The following is a 13,838-nucleotide window of genomic DNA, read 5'->3' as shown; positions in this document are numbered from 1 at the left end:
CACCACTTCAGCTTATTACAGGCATTTGTATTATTACACCAGTCCTCACAGATTATTAAAACATGCCTCACTGTCACAAGAGTTTCTCCGTAAGAGCAGTAATTAAAACAACTGACTCAGACAACCTCTGTAACATTCCACTTTCTTCCCTGCAAACTGTCACACTGCAATTAGAGTTGTACATCAAATAAAATCTTCCAGTTGCATGTGACAGTAAAACATAATTGAGAACATTCACAAAGCCTTGCTTGGAAGTGTAAGTCAGACCAGTACCATGCACTGCTGGCCATTGAATCATGGCACTTACCTTCTACTCAGAGCTGTTATCTAGCATGAGAATTTGATTTACCACTTTATTCTGGCTATTGTTTAGATACTAATTCTTCTAAGGAATATTAAGAGGCATACTAATTGCTACTGAACACAGAGGTGAGAAATGCCCTTTCTGTCTGTATTCCTGTCTTTGTCCCACAGCTAACACAATGTTTCTGTTTCGCACCGTTGGCACCAATAGCTCTCACACAAGTAACTGTTCAATCATTAGTAAATGTATACTTTCTAACTAAAGATTAAGCTGCTCCTCACACAGTTCATCTTAACCCACTCTGTTGGAAAAGCCTGAAGAAACAGAGCTCTCACAAGCCACAATGTTTATAACTTTAGCTCCTCAGAAAGAAGGCAGGCATGCAAGTAAGAGCTCATTTAATGACAGCTCTCCATCCAGCACACCCTGCCTGCTCTCTTTCATGAACAAGTCAAGACACAATTAACATTCCCTGCTTATGAAGAAAAAAGATCTGCTGCATAACACACAGAGACAAGCTGAGGTGGGCTGAGAGCTTTGGATCCCCCAGACACTTGTGAAAGCTGAAGTTATAAAAATCAGATGCTTTAGTGAGCTAAAAGAGCAAAGGGGAACAAATACAATGGAATCTGTTCTCCTTTGCATGCACTGTCCTGATACTTTCAGTCTTAATTTCCTTCTTTCCTTCACATCTAAGTAAATACCTACTTCCTCCCCCCAAAAAAAGGTGGAAAAAAAGAAAATACAGTCTGGCAGGTGAACCCTGGGATGCAGCTGGGAATTATTCATGCAGCTATGGTAAAGCAACAAAAATAAAAACCCACCCACCCAGTGTTGCAACTTACAAGCAAGGTGTAGTAACTCTTCTGAGTCTTGCAAAGGAAAACACCAGTTACTGAGAAACTGCTCTCTGCCCAGGTGTTTGCAACCATAACCTCATTATGTTTAAGCTGGAAAAACAGAGGGCAGCCTAAAAATATAATACATGGTGTATTTAGTCTAAAGTACCTAGTGCCTGAACAGAGTGAAACCAGTTCGGAGCAAACTGGTTAGGATCAGTAAAAGCAATGACCCTTCACAAAAGCATGTTCAATAGCAACATAGTATACTCAGAAAAGGGAAACACTGCCTTAAACTTCATCCTCCTTGAGCAGTGAAAGATTCATCAATTGTAAATAAAAAGGTGGCATATAGCAGTGAAAGTCAGCCAACACTGCAAGCTGGAAGCAAAGTTGCATAGAAATACAAACAGAAGCTGCTGACAGGGCCAATACATGACGAAGGAGCTTTATGTCTATCTTCATGCAGGTTAAGTATGCAGTTAGCTACCTTTAATAGCAGTAACACTACTAGTAACTGAGCAGCAGGGAGAAGGGTGGTGAGGGAGTGTCAAGTGACCCGACTGAGTGATGCAGGACACTAGCCCAGATGAGCACTCTGTCCTGCATGCTATTGAGTTGTCTGCTTCTCAGGTGATGCCAAGCAGGCATCCAAGCTGGGGTGACTGGCCACTGGAATGGGCTGCCCAGGGAGGTGGTGGAGTCATCATCACTGGAGGTGTTAAGGAAGAGACTGGATGGGGTGCTTGGTGCCATGGTTTAGTTGATTAGATAGTGCTGGATGATAAGTTGGACTCAATGATCTTGGAGGTCTTTTCCAACCTGGATAATTCTATTCTAATTTCAGAAAATGCCTCAAGAGAAAATATATTTCCCCCTGCATTGGCAAAGCAAGGCCCTCAAGAAGCTGCCTAATGAGATCCACTATTATTTTTACTGTAACTTGAAATACCCAGGTAGTGCTTGAAGTACTGGAAGAGTGACTATCATAGGATGGAGTTATAGCACCAACATGTGGCAGGGCAGAGAGACAACTACAGGTGTTCTGACAGCCATACTTAAATGCATGTATTTGAATATTTTCTGAGATTATGAAAGTAATGACAATAAATCCTAGGTGGGCAGCTGGGGCAGACTGGAAAGACCCAGCAAGGACAGCTTTAATAAAAAAAGACAATGACAGGAAACTCTAGTGCCAAAAGTCCCTACAAGTCCACAAAACTACTTCCATTCCTACAGATGTGAAAGCCAAGGAATAAGATCAGAGCATCATGGAATCACTAAGGTTGGAAAAGACCTCAAAGATCATCAAGTCCAACCTGGCACCCAAGACCTCATGATGACTAAACCATGGCACCAAGTGCCACGTCCAATCCCCTCTTGAACACCTCCAGGGACGGTGACTCCACCACCTCCCTGGGCAGCACATTTGTTAACACTAAAAAGGAAAACAAAAATCATGACAGAGCCAGGACATCAACCCTTACCCTCCACATAGTTAACCAGACTCCCTTACCCTGGGATTATGTTAGCACTGTTATTACTGCAGGTGAGTGAGCTTCTGTTAGCCATGTCAAACATTATGGAAGTCCTAAGCTTCCTTGCGTGCACAGCAATTTTTCACCCACTGAACCGTGAGGCCAGCAGCAAGCTAACTAGTTAATATGGCTGGCAGAGACACGGGATGTTGTCACAGTAAAATTCACATATGGAGTATAATGTCCCAATTTTCACTGTCAGTTGGATACCCCACGGAAAGCGCTGATTAAAATCCTAGCTTGCCCAGGTAGCAGCAGGGGCACGGAAATTTTGCTAATAGAGGCAACAAAAAGGACTGTCGAGCACAAAGGCTCCAATGCTCCTTCCAGCTTTTCCTTCTAGGAATAAATGATTTTCATGGGTTGTCTGAGATTTCTGCCTGCCCACATAGTTCATGCACTATTAAAAAACCCTCAAAAACCCCCAAACCCACAGTGACACACAGATATCACATTTAAAGAATACATCTAAAATACTTCCAGTATCAATCTAGCACTGGTTTTAAAAACATTGTATTTAGAACTTTGATGGCTTTCAAATATGCAAGTCCATCATGATCAGACCTTTGTTATCTGTACAGCAATCTGTTTTCATTGTTCTATTCCTAAAAGAAGACCAAAAGACACAATTATGATGTGTCTGAGGAAGGGTTTGTTTTTTTCCTGAGGGAGCTGAAAATGAAGAAACATCATTGATGACCTTAATGTCAATGAGGAAAGCAGACATTTTCAATGCCTACCTCTTAAGATAGAATAGAATAGAATAGAATAGAATAGAATAGACCAGACCAGACCAGACCAGACCAGACCAGACCAGGTTGGAAGAGACCTTCAAGATCATCACGTCCAACCTAATCAACTAACCCATGGCACCAAGCACCCTGTCAAGTCTCCTCCTGAACACCTCCAGTGATGGCTATTCCACCACCTCCCCAGGCAGTCTATTCCAATGGGCAATCACTCTCTCTGTGTAAAACTTCCTCCTGACCTCCAGCCTGAACCTCCCCTGGCACAGCCTGAGACTGTGTCCTCTTGTTCTGGTGCTGGCTGCCTGGGAGAAGAGACCAACACTCTGCCTGTTTAAAACCCCCCTTCAGGTAGTTGTAGAGAGCAATAAGGTCACCCCTGAGTCTCCTCCTCTCCAGGCTAAGCAGCCCCAGCTCCCTCAGCCTCTCCCCATAGGGTTTGTGTTCCAAACCCCTCACCAACTTCGTTGCACTTCTCTGGACTCGTTCCAGCAAGTCAACATCCTTCCTAAACTGAGGGGCCCAGAACTGACCCATACTAGTCAACTGGGCTTTGCTTACACATTTAGCTAATAGAAGGGATGGAGATGTACTTCCAAGCCTAAAAATAGTGTAAAGGTAATATATTTCCCACTACAACAGTTAAAACTTGTCAAAGACTACATTCATACCTCAGCTGTGTATTTCCTTTAATGATCTCTGTAGTTCACAGCTTTTGGTTAGTTTATACAGAAAAATGTCTTAACTGATGCAGATTATAATAACTATTTCCTTACCCACATTGTTTTCTTGAGTAAGCATTAAGAAAACAACTGTTGGAAAATGTAACATTTCTCAGCAGCTCATTGCAGCATGTTGCAGAGCCTTAGGGTAGGGTTTAGCCAGAGAAAGGGATGCAGGCTACTCAAGTGTCAGCCCTCAGAGGGCAGGCCCCCAAACACAAAATTCATTAATTCCTTTCAATACAAAGCACTCATGTTTAGCCATACAGTATGTTTATATAGAATAGAATAGAATAGAATAGAATAGAATAGAATAGAATAGAATAGAATAGAATAGAATAGAATAGAATAGAATAGAATAGAATAGAATAGAATTAACCAGGTTGGAAAAGACCTTCGAGATCATAGAGTCCAACCTATCACCCAACACCATCTAATCAACTAAACCATAGCACCAAGTGCCTCATCCAGTCCCCTCTTGAACACCTCCAGTGATGGTGACTCCACCACCTCCCTGGCCAGCCCATTCCAATGGCAAATCACTCTGTGAAGAACTTCTTAACATCCAGCCTAAACCTCCCCTGGCATAGCTTGAGACTGTGTCCTCTTGTTCTGGTGCTGGTTGCCTGGGAGAGGAGACCAACCCCCTACCTCAAGCAGGATAGAGACAGTAAGGGAGATCACAGCATCTTCTTGAAGTTCTGTGTTTGAAACACAGTGAGTTTTCTCATCTTAAATAGGGATTAACTTAAATAGGTCATTAAATTAAATAGGTTACCTAAAGAGGTCACCCAAGCCCCAACTCAAGTCTGAAGTGAGAGAAAAAGATATTGCGATTCCTAAGCAATTTTACATTGTACTACAGAATACAAGGATGAAAGCAGGGCAGGATCAAACCGTTCTTTGAAGCCGTGTCCCTCTACTAAGTTTTCTTGTGTAGCAACAAGAAACAGGGAAGAATACAGTAAAATAAAGCCATTGCAAGTCTTATTTTTTATTTTACAGTCCCTACACAGCTAGGATGAAAGGTTTCTGGTCTTGAGTTACAGGATTGGAAGTGACATGGAAGGGCATTTTATTTATCCAAAGTTCGGTGCTAGCAGCCACAACATAAGCTTTTTGACATGTTCCACAAACCACCAGCTGTGCCTCAGAGTTGTCATCATCTTCAGCAGTCACAACCAATTCAGTAGCTTTGTTTTACCACCAGTTGTCTCTGCTTCTGGTGCAAGGGTATTGGTGTCCCTCGCATCCGAGCTATGCTACAAGTAAAACTGTTACTTAAGATTTCCATTTATCTTCATCTCCTGCAGTTAATTAAGGCACAGCAGAAGTGTTTTTAGCTCAGCAAATATTTTCTTAGAAACATCCCCCTTTTAGATGACCAGGAAGATGCTGGGAGATGATGGCTGCAGAGACCTTAAACACAGAAAATGGATGCTCTGCTGCACATTTTAACTTCCATGAAATGTGACTACTCCCGACTTCTCTTTCACAAGTACAACATTACCTAGTTGCACAAAGTAAGAAGAATCAGATTCTTGTATGGGTTAAAAGTTTCACTTAAAAGTGACAGAACAGGCCAAACCATAAGCTCTGAAAAGGCATTACTTCACTTGTACAGCAGTAACTGCCCACAAGAAGAATAAAATCTACTTGCTTTCTTGGGTTTTGCAAACAGAAGTTTCAAAGTGTGCATATTTGAAAGGTATTACACTGATGGTACTAAATTAGCTCCTATAGCTTTTGAATATCTATTATTCCTTAATATCACATTCCAAATAAGTTGCTACATAATCCCAGTGACCACCGCACTGTTTGTGCCCAAAGCACCCCTTAAGAATAGAATAGAATTAACCAGGTTGGAAAAGACCTTTGAGATCATCAAGTCCAACCTATCATCCAACACCATCTAATCGACTAAACCATGGCACCAAGTACCCCATCCAGTCTCTTCCTAAACATCTCCAGTTATGGTGACTCCACCACCTCCCTGGGCGGCACATTCCAATGGCAAATCACTCTCTCTATGAAGAACTTCTTCCTAACATCCTGCCTAAACCTCCCCTGGTGCAGCTTGAGACTGTGTCCTCTTGTTCTGGTGCTGGTTGCCTGGGAGAAGAGACCAACCCCCACCTGGCTACAACCTCCCTTCAGGTAGTTGTAGACAACAGTAAGGTCTCCCCTGAGCCTCCTCTTCTCCAGGCTAAGCAATCCCAGCTCCCTCAGCCTCTCCTCATAGGGCTTGTGGTCCTATCAGAACCCCTCCTCAGCTTTGTTGCCCTTCTCTGGACATGTTCTGCTGGTGGTTGCCTGGGAGAAGAGACCAACCCCCACCTGGCTACAACCTCCCTTCAGGGAGGTATAAAGACTAATAAGGTCTCCTCTGAGCCTCCTCCTCTCCAGGCTAAGCAACCCCAGCTCCCTCAGCCTCTCCTCACAGGGCTGTGCTCCAAACCCCTCCCCAGCTTTGTTGCCCTTCTCTGGACTCGTTCCAGCAAGTCAACCTCCTTCCTAAACTGAGGGGCCCAGAACTGGACACAGGACTCAAGGTGTGGCCTAACCAGGGCTGAGTACAGGGGCAGAAGAAGCTGTGCTGTCAAGATTCTCCTAAACACCTCAGAAAGGGCAACTCTAGGCTGCAGTTTCTTCTGACTGTTTCTCTATACAGTGTTGTTAGTAGTAATAAGATCCAAAACACCACATGCAGAAATTCTGCATGGTAGACAGACTCTGCAATTTAAGTAATGAAGACATGCTGCAACTCTAAAGCAGCAGACATGCTGCAACTGTAAAACTCATACGCAACTCTAAAGGCTACAGACTGTCTGGAAATCCCTAAATCTGACACTGCTAAAGCCCAGAACAGGAAAAGGCTTCAAGAGGGTGAACAGTTCATTTGTGCTTTCAGAATTCAGTTGCCTTCTGCAAGTCTCTTCAGAAGCTGATCAGACTTGCTGCTTTCCTCTCCCTCTTTTGCAATTAGGAGAAATACTCCAAGAACAGAGTCTGGTACAGCACTCAACTTTCGTCCTGCCTGCTGCTCTCACCACCACAGCATCCAAGTCCCAAGAAGTGGGACAACTGTCATTGTATCACAGAGCTTTCTGCACTTCCCAGTGGACATAGTGCCTCCAGAGATTTTTCCCCTCAAAGAAAGAATTAGATTACTGAAGGTAAAATGATGTGCTTTCAGATGGTAATGTCTCTTCTAATATTGCCACACTTAAGAAACTGTTACATAATCAAGTTGTGTAACCAACACATTCAACTTCTTTATAAAGCCACTCGCCTCCCTCCATCACACATGCCAACCCTGGCATCAGACAAGGTTCCTGCATGAGTTATCCAATTTTCTTAATGTTTCCTGAATAACATGGTAGAATTGTCCTTCATCTGTTCTCTTTTAGACAGCACCGGCCAAAGGGTAGCTCAAGGACTGTACTAATGCACTAAAAACGAGGAACCCGCTAGCAGCTGAACTCTTCAAAAGCCAGCTTATGAGAGTGACATTAACATTGACTTAGAGCATGAAGAACAACAGATTCCTTAAGGATCCCCATTTCCAGACACTTGACTGAATGGAAGTCAAGAACAGGGACAAGACAGGCCTGCAGACAATCCTCCAAGGCCATTTTTCTGAAAGAGTGCTTATTTTATACAATTAAAGGTTCATATTCTTCTTCTGATAGCTGAGCTTGTACCACTCTGCAAAAGCCTAAAGCAAGTTAAAAAGTCAACACAATCATCATAACTCAATATAAAAATAATGTGGGTACTCAAGATGAGAAAGTCTTCACATTCTGAGCAATCACCTACAGTCATCCCACAAGTGAAAGTATTTTAGAATGGTCTGAGACTTGGAAAAGTAGGCAACATTCATAGCTTTTTTTCACTCTATTCTTGCTTTTCCTTGATCAGCTTTTTTTTCTTCACAAGCTCTTTTGGTTTTGTTTTACAGGTTTTAGACAGAGGAAAGCAAGGAAAAGCTGCCATAGCTTATTGGTATTATCATACAGATTGAAAGAGCCCGACTCTCCACCTGAGGAAGCAAATGTGAAATAAGTAAGCTCAAAGTACAACCTAAGATGTTCAGAGGAAACAAACAAACACAAAGCAAACACAGCCCAAAGAAAAACCCAACACCAAAACCCAAACAAGATAAATCTATTGAAGAGACTTTATCCAAGGCAATGTCTAATACTCAAACCACAAAGCTTTTGCAGAACTGCCACATGCTGTATTCTTTCAGCCAGCCAGGAAAGTGCTAACTGCTCTGCTGGAATTCCCAGAGACAAGCTTAAAGTATTCAGCTTATCCAGTTCACAATTTTCTCATCTCTAAATAAAAGACCAGGGCCAGCTGAGACACACAAGTGCCATCTGTGACAAAATTTCCACCTTAGGAAGTCTTGAACTTAAGTCTTGATGCTAAATGGATGTAGAAAGGTTTCTTTAGAGCCCTACAAATAGAGACAAAACTGAACCTTAATTTTGATTCCATTTCCTTTTGCATTTAAGCACAAAACAATTTGAAATAGAAACAAGTCCTAAAAGCTTTTCCACTAGTAATCCATTTGACTTCATGTGCTTGTGCACACGTGTCAGGCAGGGTTCTTCTAATATATACACAAGAAGTGACTGAAACATAGTATGGCATGGGTACACATTAGCATATAAAGATATGCATACACTATAGAGTTATGTCTATGCCATGAATAAATATAAGGCAATCAGGCCTCCAATGATATAAATATAATAGATGCCTCTGATGTAAACAGAGGCAATGCCTAAATTCCTAAAATTATGCTTTCACAATGCATTCATCTGAAGAAAAATTATGAGGTCAGTGATCAGCTGGTTTGCAAGGCCAAGGGGTGGGGAGTATCCCACGTCAACTCAAGCGTCAAAAGAAATGTGTGTTAACTGACAATATAAACCCAAGCGTCTTATCAACATGCTTTGAGTGCTGTAAGCCTGATTGCTTGAATTTTAGGACAGTTCATCAGTCTCAGAAATTCTTGGTTCTACCTAAAATAAAGAGGGATGACATTTAAACCCAAAGTTTCAGAGTGACTGATAACTGTTGAGAGGAGATCACACTCAGATGTTTTTTAAATTGATCACTGCAACTGTGCATCCAACATTAAAACCTGCAAATAAGTGCAAGCTTTTAAATACCTGAAGTCTTACTTGCCTTAGAAATTAATGTGTGTGGGGGGGGGAAGCAATAAATAAAATTATTAATGCCAGCATGTTACATACAGCCACATTTATTAGTTCACTTCCAATTACACAAAGAGAAAGCTGAAGCCATACACCAAGTGCTGCTTTCAAATAAAGACAGACTACTGTTTTCTCCAACAGTTTTATTTCAAAAAGTACACAAGTCTGTCATGGGAACTACAGCATTTTTCAACTTTGGATCTTGTTTTTACAAATCCACTCACAATACTTGCATTTTAAAATACCACTCCCCCCCCAAAAGTGTGAATATAAAACTTCAGACTGAAATTCATATCAAGTCCATGCTTTGTGTATTAGAAGTGTAACATAACATCGTAACATTTTGAATTCCAGGAAGTATTATTGCTCTGATTTCAGTTGAGCTGTGCTTCAATGCCAGAGGACCAACAACCAGAAGGTCCCACAAAGCACCCATCAAGTGTATAAAACAAGGTTTAAGTGACACAAGTAGCATTACATCTTTAGACTGGAACAAAGATCTAAAGTGACCCAGAATATACACACCGTGAAGAACAAAACCAAAAGCTTATCATGGAAACCAGTAGCATACAATATTCAGCATTACAGAAAAACTTGCAATTCAGAAGTCTTACTTGTACTGTTAAGCAGGAGGCATATGTCTAATATGAATGTGACTATCAGAGTTGATGTATGCATTGTACATGTCTTTCAGAAGTCATGTTTTACCCCTCTAACGAGGCATTTCTCTGCACTACAGAGTTTTGGAAGAAGTATCATTTTCAGGTAAGGTAGTGTTGCACAAATATCTGTTTCATGAAGTTTATGAAAATGCTTGTCATGTATGGACAAGTGTTACATAACCTCTACAGTATTACAAGTCTAACACTTTATTCACTTTGTATCATGCTAAAACTGGGGGGGTTCTTCTATATATATATATATTAGTCCTCAACAGGCAAGTTTACAGTCATGACATTAACTAGATAGAGGTTTCTTGAATTCACTTAAGGGTATTTACATAATGGTACCATACACACACACACACACACACTTCCTTTTTTTTTTGAATGAGACATTAAAAATGCCACCTTCTAACTGGCATATCAGCTGCCATTACTTCCTAAAAGAGTTCTGTTAGCAGTTACCTGGAAGATCGGACACCTCATGTGTTTAACCCGTTCATCTCTTACACAGCTAGAAACCATTGCTAAAATATAGTAGCTGCTTTTGAGAATCATAATCCAGTGTAAGTGAACAATCTATTGACAAAAATAACTTTAAATAGCAGTACTGTGTTTCTGGAGTAATGTTGTTTCCACTCAAAAAGGCATGTTGATTGCAACTTGAGATAAAGTTTACCCCAAGCCAGAGGTTCTTTGTTTCAGATAAGGACTATGTCAGATTCCATTTCTTTCATTTTCCATGCAATTACATAAATAGACAGACACTGTCAAGGCTGCTAAGCCTAACAGCTAGGCTCTAAGGGCACATCACACTACTGTTCTGTTCTGTCCATTTATTATTGTGTACAAGCTGACAGAGCATTAAGCATGTGTAAACTCTGCTCTGTATGATTTACTGTGGTCTCCATTCCAGTGTGTCCAAGGGCTTACCTGATTGTAAGTACAGGGTCTCAGGCCAAATGAAATAAACAAAAGCAAAGAAACTAAATCCAAACCCCACATCTAATCTCACGTACATCCACAGATGGCCAACAACCAAACTCAGTAGGTTTGTTGCCTGGTTGCTTAGGCTTATAGGTATCTCTCGGTCTGTGATTCAGTTTAGTTTTACACTCAACTTGTATTTGTAACAACTATACCCTTTCAATTAAGGAAGGCCTTAGTTTCAAGGCAAACAATCTGTGTAGGATTAAAATATTGGAAGTCTCTTCTATCACAATAATTGGATGCAAGAAGAGGTCTCCTCATCCATTGTTCTTCATAAGCATAACGTTTGGCACAGGTAATAAACCAAGTATTTACCACACAAGTCAATCATGCATCTTATTAGTACAAACAGCTGGACTGTTTTCAGGAACTCTTAAGATCATAATCAGCAATTGAAGGATTAACTGACATTTTGAAATACAGAGAGAGACACTGAAGTCACATCCAAAAATAGGCATGAAGAGGTATTAATAGTACATAAGAATCAAGAAATTGGATCACAGTGTCATGTTTCAAGAACTGTACCATCATCTAAGCACCTGTTCAAACAGTAGGTTTAGGCACCAGAAATTTCATTAAAAACTGAAGTTACAATCAGGCAAAGTTTATTAAACAAGGCACACATGAAAGATTAAAAAAGTTTCCCCTCTATCAGTGGCAGTTTACAATCTAAAAAAGTCCCAAATGTGTAAAACCGTAGGTCTGGAATTGTTAATAGCCATTCAAGTTTCTAAATTCAGTATGAAGGGTATGTTCTTTACATTAATAGTGCCAGCCAAAAATTGTGCACCTAACTACAGAGAGGACAAACATTTAGTAGAAAGCCAAAGGATTTAATCACAGATCTAGAAGCAGCTACAGAAAAGCAGACACTAAACCTAGAAGTTTGGGAAAATGTTCTCTCTCAGGCTGTTGCTACATACAAGTAATCCTAACATCTTTCAGTAGGTTATTCAGGTATTTCATTCATCAATATATGCCTTTAGACTTTTAAAAAATACCTTGAGGTTTAATATTTACAGCTAGAGTAAGCTGAAGGGACTCCTCCACTCCTGCCACCCAGCACAGGATGAAGACAGTAGAAAACAGGAAGGGAAGAAGAAGAAGATCCACAGGGATTTAAACTGCACTAAGCTTCATACCCAGCTTGCACAGGTATACTAATGTCAGTCATCAGATGCTATCAGAAGTCCTTAAACCTGTGTGAAAGCAGGATAAGGAATTGTCCTGCTCCTCCTGTAATGCTCCAAGTTTACAAAACTGGGAAGAAGGGGTTAAGTCTTGAAACACAAGACATACATCACCAGTTCTGCATAACTATTTCCTCTCAGGTTCTGGCTGCATGAAACTTTTGCTCTTAAATGTCTGGTCATAACACTTAGGGCTGTTGAAGAAGTGAGGAGAAATGACCTTTAAACTCCTTGAAAATTCATACAGAAAGATATTAGCATCTTCAAAAAAAGGTAAACCACTGCTAACATGTAGATGAGAAAAGATGTTTCCACAATGATGTTAGAGCAAGAAAAGAGATGTCAAAACCCAGTTACTTAACAGCTTTATTTAAAACCCCATAGAGCTTCTATGTAATTGGTTTGGAAAAACACGAAGAGCCCTGCTTTTGAATCTAAATGGGCTTTGGAAAATGCAAGGTGCAATTAACTCAAGACCTGTATAAAGACATCTATTCATTCTTACTGTGACAGCAAGTGTTAAACTATGGATTTTAAAGTTTTGACACCACTACCAGTGACTTGATTGGACCTCCTGTATCAGGTAAGAATTAAGGGATCTGACATAACTAGAACCATTCATTACAGCAAAAGTCACATTTCAAAGAGCTTGCAAGGTCTCCTGTCACATCTCTACTCACTGCAATTTTAAATTCAGAACAGAGTCATTAAATCAGTTGGACCAATCACATTAACTGGTAGCCCCTGAAATAAGAGCTCAAGAAGTGCTCCAAACGTATTAGCAGGTTAAAGAACTGCATAAATCCTCGGTTTGAACAGAATTCAAAGTCATGCTCAGAACTGCAGCCCCCCTGCTACTACATCAGACAATGGCCAAGTTCAAATGTTTCTGTTATTCCAAAACTGAGGGTAAAGTTTCAGGCACTCTGAGAAGCTTCATGGTCTACCTATAAAATGCTTTTGTTATTTCTCACTTGTTTCACTGTTACATACTCAGAACTTCACATCAGCTGACAGTGTCTTTTCAGCAACCTACCCAAGGTCCACATACCTTCAGTGTCCGATATTAACGTCGGAACTTCCAACGCTATTAGCCAACAGTTCAACTGTTATATAATAGCAAGTTTAAAAGCAAAAAGGAGAATTGGTGGCTTTTCAAACTAATTTGTTCGTTTGCTTCAAGAAAAAAAAACCTGCATGCCATTGTTTAAATGAGGGATGGAACATGGTAGTTCTAATACTTACAATGAACACATTAAAAACAGCATTTAAATTAGTATTTTATACTATGGACCCATCTTTGCTTTGTGCTGGAATCATCACAGGAACAGCTCCCATTCTACTTAAATTAGGTGCAGCTACCTTTGAAGGTGCAAAGGCTGGGTTTTGACCAGGAGAACGTTCAAAGTCTTCACTTGGGACTTGGCTGTATGGAGTTTTGGTATATCCTTCCATATTTGAGGGAGACATTGAACCCAGAGAAGAGCGGTTGCTGCCTATGTAGCTGCGGGCTGTTGAAGAGCGACTTTTTGGAGGTGGAACATCTTCTCTGAAACACAGAAACAAAACAGTTGTAGTAATGGAAACTGAACTTTTTTCCTAAGTGCAAGTTTACACAAGTC

General features: G+C 40.8%; 1 protein-coding gene across 2 annotated transcripts in view; it reads right to left on the bottom strand.

The window, feature by feature from the left end:
- Positions 1–13,838, bottom strand: part of CXADR (CXADR Ig-like cell adhesion molecule) — a 36,548-nt gene that overhangs the window by 2,031 nt on the left and 20,679 nt on the right. The window contains exon 7 of one of the 2 annotated variants that reach the window (XM_068144449.1): positions 13,579–13,765. In XM_068144449.1, coding sequence (XP_068000550.1) covers positions 13,579–13,765 — 187 coding nt within the window. Of the gene's footprint in view, positions 1–9,405; positions 13,766–13,838 lie in introns of those variants that run through there. The other variant, XM_068144448.1, reaches the window with a different exon arrangement.

This window comes from Melanerpes formicivorus, unplaced genomic scaffold (genome assembly GCF_026170545.1).
Source record: "Melanerpes formicivorus ecotype bairdi unplaced genomic scaffold, bMelFor1.0.p_v2 SCAF_11, whole genome shotgun sequence".
In the NCBI taxonomy this organism is placed as follows: Eukaryota; Metazoa; Chordata; class Aves; order Piciformes; family Picidae; genus Melanerpes; species Melanerpes formicivorus.
Note: the sequence above shows the minus strand (reverse complement) of the source record. Positions and strands in the feature narration are given on the sequence as shown.